The 19,676-nt window shown below is 46.3% G+C and overlaps 1 protein-coding gene across 1 annotated transcript in view; it reads right to left on the bottom strand.

Annotated features, from left to right (window-relative positions):
• LOC106572977 (transcription initiation factor TFIID subunit 2) overlaps positions 1 to 15,872 on the bottom strand; it is a 30,902-nt gene extending 15,030 nt beyond the window's left edge. The window contains 15 exon segments of the mRNA XM_045712964.1: positions 461 to 570; positions 765 to 879; positions 2,650 to 2,675; positions 2,789 to 2,917; positions 4,661 to 4,796; positions 6,051 to 6,136; positions 8,494 to 8,593; positions 9,687 to 9,800; positions 10,196 to 10,380; positions 11,308 to 11,539; positions 12,119 to 12,260; positions 12,562 to 12,680; positions 13,034 to 13,194; positions 15,033 to 15,087; positions 15,230 to 15,872. Coding sequence (XP_045568920.1) covers positions 461 to 570; positions 765 to 879; positions 2,650 to 2,675; positions 2,789 to 2,917; positions 4,661 to 4,796; positions 6,051 to 6,136; positions 8,494 to 8,593; positions 9,687 to 9,800; positions 10,196 to 10,380; positions 11,308 to 11,539; positions 12,119 to 12,260; positions 12,562 to 12,680; positions 13,034 to 13,194; positions 15,033 to 15,087; positions 15,230 to 15,294 — 1,775 coding nt within the window. The 5' untranslated portion in view covers positions 15,295 to 15,872.
• Positions 15,873 to 19,676: the final 3,804 nt, after the last annotated feature.

Raw genomic sequence — 19,676 nt, 5'->3', positions numbered from 1 at the left:
TAGGATGATCCTCCAAACTACAGCTAAGAAGGCATTACATTAGGATTGATCCTCCAAACTACAGCTAAGAAGGCCTTACATTAGGCTTGATCCTCCAAACTACAGCTAAGAAGGCATTACATTAGGCTTGATCCTCCAAACTATAGCTAAGAAGGCATTGCATTAGGCTTGATCCTCCAAACTACAGCTAAGACGTCATTACATTAGGATTGATCCTCCAAACTACAGCTAAGACGTCATTACATTAGATTGTCCTCCAAACTACAGCTAAGACGGCATTACATTAGGATTGATCCTCCAAACTACAGCTAAGAAGGCATTACATTAGGATTGATCCTCCAAACTACAGCTAAGACGTCATTAAATTAGATCCTCCAAACTACAGCTAAGAAGGCATTGCATTGGGCTTATTGAAATGTGTTAGTAATAACAGAAACAGATGCAAGATGCTTGAGTTTACCGTCTGCTCTTGGAGTGGCAGGGGATGTCGTGCTTCAGGCTGTTCTCTTCGATCTGTAGCGTGTGGTTGAAGGATCCATCCAGCTCCTGTACTGTCACCTTGATGGGTCCCTACAGAACAAAGACAGTGATTCACCTTACTACTAAATCTCAGACTTGGGTCAAACACAAAATGTCAAATACTTGCGGTAGCTTGATTTAGCTTTGCTGGTACAATGGAACCAATCAAATAGTCCCAAAAGTGCTAACTGCGCCCATTGCGAACACCAGTAAAGTTAAACCAACTCAGTTCAAAGAGGACCTACCACATATTTCTGTGTTCCAGAGGAGGTGTAGTCCTGTCGGATCTCCAGTTCTAGAACGTTCCGTTTCCTGTTGAAGGCAAAACTGCCAAAGAACTTCACCACCGCACTCTGGTCTCTGTGGGCTTGAATTAAGGCTAATATCTAAACTGAAACAATTCCAGTACAGATCCCAATCAGGGGTACAATGGTAGTTCAACGTAATAACTAGAGCAATCAGTGTAAATCATTAAATTACTGCAGTGTAATAACCACAGGAATGGTTTTGGAAAATGTTGGTGATATGGTATATTAACAGCTGTATAGTGGATATTAAATCATCCAAAGTCTTGATATTACATACAGACTATAAATAGACAAGCAGTGGGTGTGTCCTTTCTGCTGACTGATGATATGTATCAGTTGACAACTCTGGACATTACAGTGAACTTAGATACAAAATCAGTCATCATCTGAAAATGCCAACGCATATATATGGTTCTTCTGTTGAAGGGTTCAATTATTACACTGCTTAAAGCAGCTTTATAACCAGGCCAGTCGGCCGTGGCGCTCTAACCAGGCCAGTCGGCCGTGAGCGCTCTAACCAGGCCAGTCGGCCGTGAGCGCTCTAACCAGGCCAGTCGGCCGTGAGCGCTCTAACCAGGCCAGTCGGCCGTGAGCGCTCTAACCAGGCCAGTCGGCCGTGAGCGCTCTAACCAGGCCAGTCGGTCGTTAGCGCTCTAACCAGGCCAGTCGGCCGTGAGCGCTCTAACCAGGCCAGTCGGTCGTGAGCGCTCAAACCAGGCCAGTCGGTCGTTAGCGCTCTAACCAGGCCAGTCGGCCGTGAGCGCTCAAACCAGGCCAGTCGGTCGTTAGCGCTCTAACCAGGCCAGTCGGCCGTGGCGCTCAAACCAGGCCAGTCGGTCGTTAGCGCTCTAACCAGGCCAGTCGGTCGTTAGCGCTCTAACCAGGCCAGTCGGTCGTTAGCGCTCTAACCAGGCCAGTCGGCCGTTAGCGCTCTAACCAGGCCAGTCGGTCGTGCGCTCTAACCAGGCCAGTCGGTCGTTAGCGCTCTAACCAGGCCAGTCGGTCGTTAGCGCTCAAACCAGGCCAGTCAGAAAGGATACACCCACTGCTTGATGAGGGGTCCTATGTCTAACTATTAATCTCTGCTATTACAGTGTTATAGTCACTACAACCTCTCCTCCAGTGTTCTGATTGACAAGGTTAAAGGACCACCTGCTTGATAAGGGGTCCTATGTCCTAACTATTAATCTGCTATTACAGTGTTATAGTCACGTTACAACCTCTCCCCTCCAGTGTTCTGATTGACAGGTTAAAGAGGAACCCCCACTGCTTGATGAGGGGTCCTATGTCCTAACTATTAATCTGCTATTATTACAGTGTTATAGTCACGTTACAACCTCTCCCTCAGTGTTCTGATACAGGCTAAAAGGACACACCCACTGCTTGATGAGGGGTCCTATGTCCTAACTATTAATCTGCTATTACAGTGTTATAGTCACGTTACAACCTCTCCCTCCAGTGTTCTGATTGACAGGTTAAAGGATACACCCACTGCTTGATGAGGGGTCCTATGTCCTAACTATTAATCTGCTATTACAGTGTTATAGTCACGCTACAACCTCTCCCTCCAGTGTTCTGATTGACAGGTTAAAGGATACACCCACTGCTTGATGAGGGGTCCTATGTCCTAACTATTAATCTGCTATTACAGTGTTATAGTCACGCTACAACCTCTCCCTCCAGTGTTCTGATTGACAGGTTAAAGGATACACCCACTGCTTGATGAGGGGTCCTATGTCCTAACTATTAATCTGCTATTACAGTGTTATAGTCACGCTACAACCTCTCCCTCCAGTGTTCTGATTGACAGGTTAAAGGATACACCCACTGCTTGATGAGGGGTCCTATGTCCTAACTATTAATCTGCTATTACAGTGTTATAGTCACGCTACAACCTCTCCCTCCAGTGTTCTGATTGACAGGTTAAAGGATACACCCACTGCTTGATGAGGGGGTCCTATGTCCTTCCCCGACACGTTGGAGATGGACTTGAGGAAGCTGTGGGTGGATACCAGCATCTGACTCCACATATGTGACTGGTACTTCTGTGAGGACGCTGTACTGGCCAGGCTTAGTAACTTGTTGAACACCTAGCAGATAGGGAAACAGAATAATCTAGTTCATGTATCTGACTCCACATGCATCTGGTACTTCTGCGAGGACGCAGTACTGGTCAGACTCAGGAGCTGAACAGGGAAGAGTCAATGTAGTGCTGGGAGGGACCTGATGTAGTGCTGGGAGGGGCCTGATGTAGTGCTGGGAGGGGCCTGATGTAGTGCTGGGAGGGGCCTGATGTAGTGCTGAGAGGGACCTGATGTAGTGCTGGGAGGGGCCTGATGTAGTGCTGGGAGGGGCCTGATGTAGTGCTGAGAGGGACCTGATGTAGTGCTGAGAGGGACCTGATGTAGTGCTGAGAGGGCCCTGATGTAGTGCTGAGAGGGACCTGATGTAGTGCTGGGAGGGACCTGATGTAGTGCTGGGAGGGACCTGATGTAGTGCTGGGAGGGACCTGATGTAGTGCTGGGAGGGACCTGATGTAGTGCTGGGAGGGACCTGATGTAGTGCTGGGAGGGACCTGATGTAGTGCTGGGAGGGACCTGATGTAGTGCTGAGAGGGACCTGATGTAGTGCTGAGAGGGACCTGATGTAGTGCTGAGAGGGACCTGATGTAGTGCTGGGAGGGACCTGATGTAGTGCTGAGAGGGGCCTGATGTAGTGCTGGGAGGGACCTGATGTAGTGCTGGGAGGGACCTGATGTAGTGCTGAGAGGGACCTGATGTAGTGCTGGGAGGGGACCTGATGTAGTGCTGGGAGGGACCTGATGTAGTGCTGAGGGACCTGATGTAGCGCTGGGAGGGACCTGATGTAGTGCTGGGAGGACCTGATGTAGTGCTGGGAGGGACCTGATGTAGTGCTGGGACCTGATGTAGTGCTGGGAGGGACCTGATGTAGTGCTGGGAGGGCCTGATGTAGTGCTGGGAGGGACCTGATGTAGCGCTGAGAGGGACCTGATGTAGTGCTGGGAGGGACCTGATGTAGTGCTGAGAGGGACCTGATGTAGTGCTGAGGACCTGATGTAGCGCTGAGAGGGACCTGATGTAGTGCTGGGACCTGATGTAGCGCTGGGAGGGACCTGATGTAGTGCTGGGACCTGATGTAGCGCTGAGAGGGACCTGATGTAGCGCTGGGAGGGACCTGATGTAGTGCTGGGAGGGACCTGATGTAGTGCTGGAAGGGACCTGATGTAGTGCTGGGACCTGATGTAGTGCTGAGAGGGACCTGATGTAGTGCTGGGAGGGACCTGATGTAGTGCTGGGAGGGACCTGATGTAGCGCTGGGAGGGACCTGATGTAGTGCTGGGACCTGATGTAGTGCTGGGAGGGACCTGATGTAGTGCTGAGAGGGACCTGATGTAGCGCTGGGAGGGACCTGATGTAGTGCTGAGAGGGGACCTGATGTAGCGCTGGGAGACCTGATGTAGCGCTGGGATGCCTGATGTAGCGCTGGGAGGGACCTGATGTAGTGCTGGGACCTGATGTAGCGCTGAGAGGGACCTGATGTAGCGCTGGGAGGGCCTGATGTAGCGCTGGGATCCTGATGTAGCGCTGAGAGGGACCTGATGTAGTGCTGGGACCTGATGTAGCGCTGAGAGGGACCTGATGTAGCGCTGGGACCTGATGTAGTGCTATGTAGTGTATTAATAAACTGTAGTGTTGAATCCCTGTAGGTATCAGTGTTTAAACAACTAGACTTGACGTGTAGCCAGATGTTTACCAGAACCAGCGTGCATACTAGATGATGGATGGATTATTGATGGATTAGAAGTTGCTGACCTGCAGCATGAACTCCATGCTGATCCTGTTCTCAATGAGCCTCATTACCAGGTGGGCTTTACACTGGAACATCTTGTAGTACTTCCAGGACAGGGTGTGAGGGTGCTTGATGGAGAAGTGGAGGTGAGGGGTAGGGCTAAGAGAGGGAGAGACAGAGATGAGAGGAAGGGAGGGAGGGAGAGAGGATGAGGAGAGAGAGATGAGAGGGAGGGGAGAGGGAGAGGGAGGGATGAGGAGAAAGAGAGAGAGAGAGAGAGGGGAGAGGAGGGAGAAAGAGAGAGAGAAGAGAGAGGGGGGGAGAGGAGAAGAGAGAGAGAGAGAGAGAGAGGGAGAAAGAGAGAGAAGAGAGGAGAAAGAGAGAGGGAGAGAAAGAGAGAGAGAAGAGAGAGGAGGGAGAAAGAGAGGAGAGAGATGTGAAGGATGAGGAGAGAGATGAGAGGGGGGAGAAAGAGGAAGAGAGAGGGAGGAAGATTAAAATCAGAAAAGAAAACTACTTCTCAACAACTCACTATCTTCCCTCCTTCTCCTCAACTTGTAAACTGTAGCAACTTTAAGATAAACTACAACGTGGAGTTACTAGCCAAGTCATTGACAGGCAGTACACAGACAGGCGTAAGTGTTGGCATAACGTGTAGATAGCTCTCCAAGCCCACTTCAGGAGAGGAGAGAGAGAGGTCTGATTTATGACAAACACTTGAGATGGTGCCAGCGGTTTATTGGGCTGGAATGAATAAACCCCACTCTTCACTTGTTTTTTACTCTGCAGCAGTGTTGGGAGGTGGAAATCTTCACATGGACATATAGGTTTTTAATTAAAACTAGAACACCACTTCTCTGTGAGACATATAGGCTTGTAGACCAACACCCTCAACAGCAGTAGCAACAGGAATGTCTAACCTGTCATTTACTTGCTACTAGGTGGTTTTAGACTGGTAGAACAGAAAACACATTCATCATCCTCATTGGAGCCACAAATCAAAGTGTGTTGACACTAAAAGTAAGAGGTTGTTTAAGCAATAAGGCACGGGGGTGTGGTATACGGCCAATAAACCACGGCTAAGGGCTGTTCTTGACCACGACGTAGCCGTGGTATATTGGCCATATATCATAAACCCCCGAGGTGCCTCACTGCTATTATAAACTGGTTACCAATGTAATTAGAGCAGTAAAAATACATGTTTTGTCATACCAGTGGTATACGGTCTGATATACCACGGCTGTCAGCCAATCAGCATTCAGGGGTCGAACCACCCAGTTTATAACAGAAAACACATTCATCACCCTCATTGGAGCCACATATCAAAGTGTGTTGACACTGAAAGTAGGTGGTTCTCGTGCAATACATCATCCATGTTAAATGACCTTTGAACCAACAGGAAGCTGCTCTCACTTGTCCTTGTCTTTGCCTCCACCGAAGGTCGGGTGTAAGAGAACTCCTCCCATCTTCAGCTCATACTCCACCATCTTGTCCAGTTCCTGAGAGAAAACCACACTTCATATAGTCATGTGTTTATTTGGCAGAGTGGGACCAGCATTACCAATAAGCATGTTTATTTGGCAGAGTGGGCAATATAGACATGTGTTTATTTGGCAGAGTGGGACCAGCATAACCAATATAGACATGTGTTTATTTGGCAGAGTGGGACCAGCATAACCAATATAGACTGTGTTTATTTGGCAGAGTACCAGCCTAGCATGTGTTTATTTGGCAGAGTGGGACCAGCATAACCAATATAGTCATGTGTTTATTTGGCAGAGTGGGACCAGCATAACCAATATAGACATGTGTTTATTTGGCAGAGTGGGACCAGCATAACCAATATAGACATGTGTTTATTTGGCAGAGTGGGACCAGCATAACCAATATAGACATGTGATTATTTGGCGAGTGGGACCAGCATAACCAATATAGACATGTGATTATTTGGCAGAGTGGGACCAGCTATAGACATGTGATTATTTGGAAGGACCGCAGACATGTGATTATTGGCAGAGTGGGACCAGCATAACCAATATAGACATGTGTTTATTTGGCAGAGTGGGACCAGCATAACCAATATAGACATGTGATTATTTGGCAAAGTGGGACCAGCATAACCAATATAGACATGTGTTTATTTGGCAAAGTGGGACCAGCATAACCAATTCCCTATATTTGTATTTTTTATTTAACTAGGCAAGTCAGTTAAGAACAAATTCTTATTTACAATGACGGCCTACCCTGGCCAAACCCCGACGACGCTGGGCCAATTGTGCGCCCACTCACCCTATGGAACTCCCAATCACGGCCGGATGTGATGCAGCCTGGATTCGAACCAGGGACTGCAGTGACTCCTCTTGCACTGAGATACAGCGTCTTTGATCCAGTGGAGGTACTGGTTCACTCCCTACCTCTCTGATCCAGTGGAGGTACTGGTTCACTCCCTACCTCTCTGATCCAGTGGAGGTACTGGTTCACTCCCTACCTCTTTGATCCAGTGGAGGTACTGGTTCACTCCCTACCTCTCTGATCCAGTGGAGGTACTGGTTCACTCCCTACCTCTTTGATCCAGTGGAGGTACTGGTTCACTCCCTACCTCTCTGATCCAGTGGAGGTACTGGTTCACTCCCCTACCTCTCTGATCCAGTGGAGGTACTGGTTCACTCCCTACCTCTCTGATCCAGTGGAGGTACTGGTTCACCCCCTACCTCTCTGATCCAGTGGAGGTACTGGTTCACTCCCTACCTCTCTGATCCAGTGGAGGTACTGGTTCACCCCTACCTCTCTGATCCAGTGGCGGTACTGGTTCACTCCCCTACCTCTCTGATCCAGTGGAGGTACTGGTTCACTCCCTACCTCTCTGATCCAGTGGAGGTACTGGTTCCTCCCTACCTCTCTGATCCAGTGGAGGTACTGGTTCCTCCTACCTCTCTGATCCAGTGGAGGTACTGGTTCACTCCCTACCTCTCTTGATCCAGTGCGGTACTGGTTCACTCCCCTACCTCTCTGATCCAGTGGAGGTACTGGTTCCTCCCCTACCTCTCTGATCCAGTGGAGGTACTGGTTCACTCCCTACCTCTTTTGATCCAGTGGAGGTACTGGTTCACTCCCTACCTCTCTGATCCAGTGGCGGTACTGGTTCACTCCCTACCCTCTGATCCAGTGGAGGTACTGGTTCACTCCCTACCTCTCTGATCCAGTGGAGGTACTGGTTCACTCCCTACCTCTCTGATCCAGTGGCGGTACTGGTTCACTCCCTACCTCTCTGATCCAGTGGAGGTACTGGTTCACTCCCTACCTCTCTGATCCAGTGGAGGTACTGGTTCACTCCCCTACCTCTCTGATCCAGTGGAGGTACTGGTTCACCCCTACCTCTCTGATCCAGTGGAGGTACTGGTTCACTCCCTACCTCTCTGATCCAGTGGAGGTACTGGTTCACTCCCTACCTCTCTGATCCAGTGGCGGTACTGGTTCACTCCCTACCTCTCTGATCCAGTGGAGGTACTGGTTCACTCCCTACCTCTCTGATCCAGTGGAGGTACTGGTTCACTCCCTACCTCTCTGATCCAGTGGAGGTACTGGTTCACTCCCTACCTCTTTGATCCAGTGGAGGTACTGGTTCACTCCCTACCTCTCTGATCCAGTGGAGGTACTGGTTCACTCCCTACCTCTTTGATCCAGTGGCGGTACTGGTTCACTCCCTACCTCTCTGATCCAGTGGAGGTACTGGTTCACTCCCTACCTCTCTGATCCAGTGGAGGTACTGGTTCACTCCCTACCTCTTTGATCCAGTGGCGGTACTGGTTCACTCCCTACCTCTCTGATCCAGTGGAGGTACTGGTTCACTCCCTACCTCTTTGATCCAGTGGCGGTACTGGTTCACTCCAAAGGTCTTCTTCAGGTACAGACCATAGATGTAGCCAGAGATCCCCTTCAGCACCCACTCATCAGCCCTACAGAACACAGACCAGACAGGTAAGGCGACCGGCCGGGCGACAGGCCAGACGACAGGCTTGGAAGTGGAAGAAAAGCAGAACAACAGGCATGCTGGCAGAACAACAATGGAATGATGTCATTTTAACCAGTTTGGCAGACGTTTAAACTTACCTTACCATATATATATATATATATAAAAAGAGAGAAACAATGTACTTTATTCAACCATGGTGGTTTTTAACTCACTAATTTAATGAATACTGGCCAGTAGCTTCATGAAGTGAGATGAAATCATGTAACACACAGAAAGTGCTAAACCTCTCTTTACAAGCTGGATACGAGCTCAGTTTCAGAAAACAAGCTGACTTCAATTACAGTCTTGAAAATAAATGAAACCAGGCCTGTTTGATTTCTCTGTGGTCTTACACAACTGTGGTTTTTGATACAAGCCACTTCAATAAGACTAAGTGGAGCTTCCACATCTGACTTAGTTTTAAACACTTAATAAGACAGGGGGTCCATTGTTTGCAGTGATCCTTTGAAGGCGTCGTGAAACCTCAGCCTCCCCAACTGACAGCAGCCGCACTTTTGCCAAGACACACACACACCCCCCTCGGCTGTAGACACATTGCCAAACACATACACAGATTCATCATACTGAGACACTCTCAGCTATGCCAAAGCTTTGTTCAATTTATGCCTGGTACAGAATACGATGATGAAATATCATTTCAATAATCTCTCTGTACTAGACTTCTAGAAATCTGGATAGGAACCCACAGTTACCACACTGTTCTTAGGAAACAACAAATCCAAATAACACCGACGAGCTCCTAGGTTACCGACGAGCTCCTAGGTTACCGACGAGCCCCTAGGCCACCGACGAGCTCCTAGGTTACCGACGAGCCCCTAGGTTAACCGACGAGCTCCTAGGTTAACCGACGAGCCCCTAGGTTGAACCAGGAGTGCTTCTTACGTTTGACGAGTGTGTGTGAGAGTGTGTGTGTGTGCGTGTGGTTTCTGTAGGCCGCTCCACCATTCCACTATACTCAGTCTGGTAGTACTCAGTCTGGTAGTACTCAGTCTGGTAGTACTCAGTACGTTACTCACCAGGACATCCTGGAGATGAAGCAGCCAAAGAACTGCTGGGCCAGGGCCTGAGCTAAACACTGTCTGGTCAGGGGGGTCTGGTCTATGATCATGGCACTGTGGAGCAGATTAGTACTGAGAGGAGAGAGGAAGAGAGAGGGAAGAGCGAGAGAGAGATGGGCAAGAGATAGAGACAAAACAAGTCAGCATTATGAAAAGTGAAAGTGAGAAATGAATGGATGAGGAGAGCTGTTCTTTGTCACCGAGGGAAACAGCAAAAGCACCTGAGGGGCAGGTCTTAACCGAGTAAATATTGACATAATAAATCAGAATTTAATTGGACCTACCAATCGACCTATTTTCAGTGACAACTCGTGGAAAATGTAAAACTTTAAAACAGCGAGAAGTTTCCACAATAGAATGTGATATCCAAACGTTGTGAAACATTGTTCAAATGTAAAATGTGTTGTTGACGGAGAGTAAAGCCACATAAAGAACGGAATTAGGACGAGACAAGAGACTGTAGCCACCTGAAGATGCTCATCGACGCGTAGGAAGACACCTGGACGTAGGCCTCGTCCACAAACACAGTCTTGAAGCAGGAGTAAGGATATCGACAGGTCAGGATCTCCTCGTAGAACTCAAAGATCTCATGCAGGTAGGACATGGAGTGTTTCAACAGGGGCAGGAGCTGGGGCAAACAGAAGTGGGTCACCTGGGAAAAGGGAAAATATCTTTAAAAGGTGTCAACGCAGCAACATTCCAGAAGTTCCCTCTGGGGGGGAATACACTTATTCTGTATCTGTTGTATTCTATTCTATCAAAACGTATATTAGAAGAGAGCCATCTTGGACAATATGTCAGCATAGCACGCCGGGTTCCTAGACTGATTCACACATCCCTGAAGCGGCTTCAACTTACAGAGTATAATGACTCAATCTCCACCTAGTGGTCGTAGGTGGAAAGGAAATCTGCTTAAATATACACACAGAGGACAAAACATTAGGAACACCGGCTCTTTCTATCACATGCTGACCAGGTGAATCCAGGTGAAAGCTATGATCCCTTATTGATGTCACTTTGTTAAATCCACTTCAATCAGTGTAGATGAAGGGGAGGAGACAGGTTAAAGAAGGATTTTTAAGCCTTGAGACAATTGAGACATGGATTGTGTATGTGTGTCATTCAGTGGGTGAAAGGGCAAGACAAAATATTTAAGTGCCTTTGAACGGGGTATGGTAGTAGGTGCCAGGCGCACCAGTTTGTGTCAAGAACTGCAACGCTGCTGGGTTTTTCACACACAACAGTTTCCCGTGTGTATCAAGAATGATCCACCACCCAAAGGACATCCAGCCAACTTGACACAACTGTGGGAAGCATTGGTGTCAACATGGGCCAGCATCCCTGTGGAACACTTTCAACACCTTGTAGAGTCCCATGCCCCGTCGAAGGTGTTCCTAATGTTTTGTACACTCAGTGTATATATGTCAACATATTTTACCCTATATGGTTGCCCGCCTCTATTCTCTATGGGCGTCTACTAAATCCATTCTCCTTTCAGAACACCCTACTGGCTTCTACTAAATATATTGTGATGGGTAATGCTGGGTTTCTATGCAATGCTTTTCCACACACACAGTACCTCATGCATGTAGGGGTCAACCAGGATCTCAAAGGGCCCGACAGACAGTGAGATGTTGGAGGCGGCGGTGGGGATGGGGAGGACGTAGTGGAAGGTCTTCTTCCTCATGTCATGGGTGTAGACAGTCTCTACCAAGTCCCCACAGGACACAGCCACCATAGAGGCATCCACTGTGAACTCCAGCTTCCAGGTGCACAGCTCAGAGTACGAGTCCACACAGGGGAACCAGAACCTGGGAGAGGAAGACCGGTGGACAAGAGTGTAGGTAGTCAAGGAGCAAGGAAGGATGAGGCTTGTGACATATCTGATAGTATTACATGGAGGAGAATGAGAGGGAATGAAAGGAAGGATGAGGCTTGTGACATATCTGATAGTATTACATGGAGGAGAATGAGAGGGAATGAAAGGAAGGATGAGGCTTGTCACAACATATCTGATAGTATTACATGGAGGAGAATGAGAGGGAATGAAAGGAAGGATGAGGCTTGTCACAACATATCTGATAGTATAATATGGAGGAGAATGAGAGGGAATGAAAGGAAGGATGAGGCTTGTCACAACATATCTGATAGAATAACATGGAGGAGAATGAGAGGGAATGAAAGCGAGAGAGAGTAGAGAGAATGACAGAGAGAAAGGAGAGAGAGAACGACAGAGAGAGACAGAGAACATGGAGAGAGAGAATGAGAACATGGAGAGAGAGAATGACAGAGAAAGAGAAGAGTGAGGAAAAAGAGAGAGAGAATGACAGCCTAGACAGCACAGAGAATAAAAGTCTCAATATGACATCAATCAATGTCTCCCTCCCCACCTTGTGGAGTTCTGGTATCCGAAGGAGAAGACGTGTGCTCCTCTCTCAGCCATGCTCCCCTCTACGTCAGGCACCACAAAGTGAAGGCCTCCTTTAGGCTGGTCCAGAGAGAACTCTATGTACACCTTCAGCACATTCATCTCTGAAGACACAGAAACAGTCAATTATTTAGAGGGCACTAAGTTTAATTGTACATAAACAATACTTTAAAGCTTCTGATGCTATGCATTAAGCTAAGAGCATTGCAGGACATTAGCCTTGTTCCAGGTGTGTTGGTGCTATATAAACAGATCTAGGACCAATCAGGCTTTCAGAATACGCCTTGAACCTTTATATTCAAACCACAGACCCAAGACTCAAGTCAGATGCAACGGAGGTCAGTCATTCACCAAAGGTCATAATATAGATGAACCCAATTCAGAGACAACATTTCACTGTATTACCGTCTCCTTGCTTCCACAGCTCCGAGGGGACTTTGATGACCAGCTCGCCGTGTCCTGCATCAGGGTCCACAGCACTGACTGCTGCTGTGTAGGCACTGGAGAAATAGTTCAGGTTCCTCCTGCAAGGGACAGAGCAGAGAGAGGAAGAGGTGAGGACTTACTGCAAGTCACTGTTATGAAAGTAGCTGTGGAATTACAGGGGTGAATCTCAAATCTCCTCCATGATTCCTCCTGTCCTCTTCCCCTCCACTTTACATACATTTATGTAATTTAGCAGGAAGTCTTATCCAGAGCAACTTAGTGTGCCTTCCACTAAGGTAGATAAAACATCCACATATCCCAGTCATTGTTTCTTGTGAAAACATCAGAAAGAAGAAAGGAGAATATTGGAGGATAAGATGTAAGATGTTTTCTGTTTCCTTCATGGAGAGTTATGAATACTAGACCATGTGTGTATGAGGACAATACTTACTGCTTGGACTCGTGGTGGCAGACCTCTAGAGTAGGGTCATTGTAAATGAATGGTGCTTCTAGGTCGTTGACTCTAACCCTGTAGATCCTGCACTGCTTGCTGTTGAGTTTGATCCGGTTCAGGTTGACCACAGTTGGGAAGATGGTCAGCTCCACAAAGCCCTGTCAAATAGAGGGGTGTGTCAGTTGACATGGATGAGAAACTAGACTGGTTCTACACGGCCAAATGACTAAGACTACATATACTTCTACTGTTGTTTTCAATGTCTCTCAGTAGAAATATGTTTGGTTCTTAGTCACGTGGCTAGGTTCTACAGATACAACAACAGGGATATATCCTACAGCTAGGTTCTACAGATACAACAGGGATATAGGCTACAGCTAGGTTCTACAGATACAACAACAGGGATATATCCTACAGCTAGGTTCTACAGATACAACAGGGATATAGCCTACAGCTAGGTTCTACAGATACAACAGGGATATAGCCTACAGCTAGGTTCTACAGATACAACAACAGGGATATAGCCTACAGCTAGGTTCTACAGATACAACAACAGGGATATAGCCTACAGCTAGGTTCTACAGATACAACAACAGGGATATAGCCTACAGCTAGGTTCTACAGATACAACAGGGATATAGCCTACAGCTAGGTTCTACAGATACAACAACAGGGATATATCCTACAGCTAGGTTCTACAGATACAACAACAGGGATATAGCCTACAGCTAGGTTCTACAGATACAACAACAGGGATATAGCCTACAGCTAGGTTCTACAGATACAACAACAGGGATATATCCTACAGCTAGGTTCTACAGATACAACAACAGGGATATAGCCTACAGCTAGGTTCTACAGATACAACAACAGGGATATAGCCTACAGCTAGGTTCTACAGATACAACAACAGGGATATAGCCTACAGCTAGGTTCTACAGATACAACAACAGGGATATAGCCTACAGCTAGGTTCTACAGATACAACAACAGGGATATAGCCTACAGCTAGGTTCTACAGATACAACAACAGGGATATAGCCTACAGCTAGGTTCTACAGATACAACAACAGGGATATAGCCTACAGCTAGGTTCTACAGATACAACAACAGGGATATAGCCTACAGCTAGGTTCTACAGATACAACAACAGGGATATAGCCTACAGCTAGGTTCTACAGATACAACAACAGGGATATAGCCTACAGCTAGGTTCTACAGATACAACAACAGGGATATAGCCTACAGCTAGGTTCTACGAACACAGGGATATAGCCTACAGCTAGGTTCTACAGATACAACAACAGGGATATAGCCTACAGCTAGGTTCTACAGATACAACAACAGGGATATAGCCTACAGCTAGGTTCTACAGATACAACAACAGGGATATAGCCTACAGCTAGGTTCTACAGATACAACAACAGGGATATAGCCTACAGCTAGGTTCTACAGATAAAACAACAGGGATATAGCCTACAGCTAGGTTCTACAGGTACAACAACAGGGATATAGCCTACAGCTAGGTTCTACAGATACAACAACAGGGATATAGCCTACAGCTAGGTTCTACAGATACAACAACAGGGATATAGCCTACAGCTAGGTTCTACAGATACAACAACAGGGATATAGCCTACAGCTAGGTTCTACAGATACAACAGGGATATAGCCTACAGCTAGGTTCTACAGATACAACAACAGGGATATAGCCTACAGCTAGGTTCTACAGATACAACAGGGATATAGCCTACAGCTAGGTTCTACAGATACAACAACAGGGATATAGCCTACAGCTAGGTTCTACAGATACAACAACAGGGATATAGCCTACAGCTAGGTTCTACAGATACAACAACAGGGATATAGCCTACAGCTAGGTTCTACAGATACAACAACAGGAATATAGTCTAAGTGATTGTGATGAGAAACAGCATTTTATTGCGGGTTCTTGGGGGACTATAGTTAACGAATTTATTTACTACGATATACTTACAATCACAGACTTTCTTTGGAAGTTGATGTTGTTGATGCAGACAACCTGGTGAGTCGTGTAGGAATAAACATAACATATTATAGGTTAACACATTGAGATATAACGTCGCTACAGTATTATATCACGTGCCAAGTAATAACTTAAGGACAAACGTGTGTGCACAGCTAACTAAGCCAAAGGTAATAGAAAATACTTATAATTTAAAAGGCCGCGGGCTCTCAAATCCCTTGTCCTTCTTCCTGTTCATCTTGATTTCATGCATTGATACGGCATATGAATTTGATCATGTTCGTGAACTACGGGTTTGACGCGATGGTCGTGTGGATTGGAAAGTTCTTCCTGTATCCACAACAAAAGCACCAGTGATGCTCAAGTGTTTCCACGCATTAAATATTGTAAGACAACTGTAATAATGTAAGCGGCTAGCAAGCTATATTTCCAGTCCTAATAAATCCCAACGCAATGAGTTCATGCGCAGTGAATGTGACGGTTTAGCTGGTCAGTTGGCTAGTGCTAACGCTAGCTAGTCAGTTGGCTAGTGCTAACGCTAGCTAGTCAGTTGGCTAGTGCTAACGCTAGCTAGTCGGTTGGCTAGTGCTAACGCTAGCTAGTTAACAGCCAACGTTAACACAACACTTCCAGCCATTCTTCCCCGCTGGCTGTCTATGCAATGCTGTCAGTGTCTCAAACGTTTTTTCCACATATGCACGCCACCAAAGCCTATCATTCAGCTATACAAGAATCAATTCGGCTTCAAATGAGCATTTTTGTCAATGTTGAGCTATAAAAACATTCAACTACATCCTCTCCGTCCGTCCGACCGCCCAAAGTTCTTGTTCATGTTTAATGATTTTAAAATGGCGGTTGACAACCAAAAGGTGCATTACCGCCAGCAACCGGACTGGAGTGTTAATCCATTACACTTTACTGCTCGAAGTGTTGGGATTGTTGAGCGGCCGTCACTAGTTAACTTTTTTATTAATTTTATTTTACCTTTATTTAACCAGGCAAGTCAGTTAAGAACAAATTCTTATTTACAATGACGGCCTAGGAACAGTGGGTTAACTGCCTTGTTCAGGGCAGAACAACAGATTTTGACCTTGTCAGTTCAGTGATTCGATCTAGCAACCTTTCGGTTACTAGTCCAACGCTCTAACCACAAGGTTACTTGTTTCTAACTTTCTTGTTTCTATCATTGCATTGGGCTTAAAATTAACCTAAACCACACTGATAACCTTATACATAACCCTAACCTTAAATTAAGACCAAACATAAATGTTTTGTTTTCATGAATATTAACGATATAGCCATTTTACAAATACAAAAAATAAAACAAATATCTAGCGGGAACCGGTTGTGATTCGGTCAGTGCTATCTTGGTTCCTCGGGATGTCCCTACCCCATTGAATTTGACATTTAAATGGTTAAGGTTAGGTTAGGACTTTTAGAGCCATTTTCGACTTTTTAACATTAAATAGATTTGGGAATGGATGGAAAAATGAGCTTTTGGATGTCACATCCAGGCCTGTGCTTAACCTCAAGGATCATATCACCTCTACCTTACCTGACACCCTAGACCCACTTCAATTTTCTTACCGCCTAATAGATCCACAGACGATGCAATCGCCACCACACTGCCCTGTCCCATCTGGACAAGTGGCATACCTATGTAAGAATGCTGTTCATTGTCTGTAGCTCAGCATTCAACACCATAGTACCCTCCAAGCTCATCATTAAGCTCGGGGCCCTGGGTCTGAACCTCACCCTGTGCAAATGGGTCCTAGACTTCCTGACGGGCCGCCCCCAGGTGGTGAAGGTAGGAAACAACACCTCCACTTCGCTGATCCTCAACACAGGGGCCACACAGGGGTGCGTGCTCAACCACCTCCTGTACTCCCTTTTCACCCATGACTGCATGGCCATGCACGCCTCCAACTCAATCATCAAGTTCGCAGACGATACAACAGTAGTAGGCCTGATTACCAACAATGACAAGACAGCCTACAGGGAGGAGGTGAGGGCCCTCAGAGTGTGGTGCCAGGAATATAACCTGTCACTAAATGTCAAGAAAACCAAGGAGATGATTGTGGACTTCAGAAAACAGCAGAGGGCGCTGTGACCAATAAAATTTGATTTGACATGAATGTAGTCTTGGACTGGTCATATCTGGGGTGGCAGTGGTTAGAGAATCGGACTAATAACTGAAAGGTTGCAAGTTCAAATCCCCGAGCTGACCAGGTCCAAATCTGTCATTCTGCCCCTGAACAAGGCAGTTCCTAGGCCGGCCCAAGGCAGAACAAGGCACTGTTCCTAGGCCGTCATTGAAAATAGAATTTGTTCTTAACTGACTTGCCTAGTTAAATAAAGGTTAAAAAATATATATCTAAGTCCAATTTCAAAGTGTACATTCTGTTTGACACTAGAGGGTGCTCCACTCACTCCTCCAGCATATGGTAGGTGTAGGGATGGACTTGGTAAGGGTAAGCTATGGATGTTCTGATTGGCTGAGGAGTCGGGGCGTGTTCTAATATTCTTCACTTTTTCCATATTATGTCCCTTATTCTAAAATGTATTAAATAGTTTCCCCCCCTCAATCTACACACAATACCCCATAATGACAAAGCAAAAATAGGTTTTAGAAATGTTTGCTAATTTATTAAAAATGTAAAACTGATCACATTTACATAAGTATTCAGACCCTTTGTTGAAGCACCTTTGGCAGAGATTACAGCATCGAGTCTTCCTGGGTGTAACGCTAGAAGCTTGGCACACCTGTATTTGGGGAGTTTCTCCCATTCTTCTCTGCAGATCCTCTCAAGCTCTGGATGGGGAGTGTTGCTGTACAGCTATTTTTAGGTCTCTCCAGAGATGTTCGATCGGGTTCTGGCTGGGCCACTCAAGGACATTGAGACTTGTCCAGAAGCCACTCCTGCATTGGAAGGTGAACCATCGCCCCAGTCTGAGGTCCTGAGCAGGTTTTCATCAAGGATCTCAATGTACTTTGCGCCGTTCATCTTTGCCTTGATCCCAGTCCCTGCCGCTGAAAAACATCCCCACAGCATGATGCTGCCACCACCATGATTCACCGTAGGGATGGTGCCAGGTTTCCTCCAGACGTGATGCTTGGCATTCTGGCCAAAGTTCAGTCTTGGTTTCATCAGACCAGAGAATCTTGTTTCTCATGGTCTGATAGTTTGCCTTTGGCAAACTCCAAGCGGGCTGTCATGTGCCTTTTACTGAGGAGTGGCTTCCGTCTGGCAACTCTACCATAAAGGGCTGATTGGTGGAGTGCTGCAGAGATGGTTGTCCTTCTAAAAGTTTCTCCCATTTCTACATATTAACTTTAGAGCTCTGTCAAAGTGACCATCGGGTTCTTGGTCACCTCCGTGACCAAGGCCCTTCTCCCCTGATTGCTCAGTTTGGCCGGGCAGCCAGCTCTAGAAAGAGCCTTGGTGGTTCCAAATGTCTTCCATTTAAGAATGATGGAGGCCACTTTGTTCTTGGGGACCTTCAATGCTGCAGAAAATGTTTGGTACCCTTCCCCAGATCTGTGCCTCAACACAATCCTGTCTCAGAGCTCTATTGGCAATTCCTTTGACCTGATGGCTTGGTTTTTGTTCTGTCATCCACTATCAACTGTGGGACCTTATATAGACTGTTGTATGCCTTTTCAAATCATGTCCAATCAATTGAACTTACCACAGGTGGACTCCAATCAAGTTGTAAAAACATTGAGGAACAATGGAAACAGGATGCACCTGAGCTCAATTTGAAGTCTCCTAGCAAAAGGTCTGAATACTTAAAGGTATTTCAGTTATTTTTAATACATTTGATAAAATTTCAACCAAAAAATGTACTTTGTCATTATGGGGTATTGTGTGTAGATAGCTGAGGATTTTTTAATTTATTTAACCCATTTTAAAAATTAAGGTGTAACAAAATGTGAAAAAAGTCAAGGGGTCTGAATACTGAACAAAATATAAACGCAACATGTAAAGTGTTGGTCCCATGTTTCATGAGCTGAAATAAAAGATTCCAGAAATGTTCCTTACACACAAAAAGCTTCTCTCAATTGTGCATACGTTTGTTTACATCCCTATTGGTGAGCATTTCTCCTTTGCCAAGATAACCTATCCACCTGACAGGTGTGGCATATCAAGATGCTGATTACACAACATGATCATTACACAGATGCACCTTTTGCTGGGGACAATAAAAGGCCACTAAAATGTGCAGTTTTGTCACACAACACAATGCCACAGACGTCTCAAGCGGAGGTAGCGTGCAATTGGCATGCTGACTGCAGGAATGTCCACCAGAGATGTTGCCAGAGAACTGAATGTTAATTTCACTACCTTAATACCATAAGCTGCCTCCAACGGTGTTTTAGAGAATTTGGCAGTACGTCCAACCGGCCTCAAAACCTCAGAACATGTATAACCACGCCAGCCCATGACCTCCGCTTCCGGCTTCTTCACCTGTGGGATCGTCTGAGAAAGGTGGGAGGGGGTGCTGATGAGTATTTCTGTATGTAATAAAGCCCTTTTGTGGGGAATAACTTATTCTGATTGGCTGAGCCCCTGCCCAGTCATGTGAAATCCATCGATTAGGGCATAATGTATTTCTATTGACTGATTTCCTATG

The sequence above is a fragment of the Salmo salar genome, unplaced genomic scaffold, assembly GCF_905237065.1.
Source record: "Salmo salar unplaced genomic scaffold, Ssal_v3.1, whole genome shotgun sequence".
In the NCBI taxonomy this organism is placed as follows: Eukaryota; Metazoa; Chordata; class Actinopteri; order Salmoniformes; family Salmonidae; genus Salmo; species Salmo salar.
The sequence above is the reverse complement of the archived record's forward strand: the minus strand, read 5'-3'. Positions and strand labels throughout refer to the sequence as shown.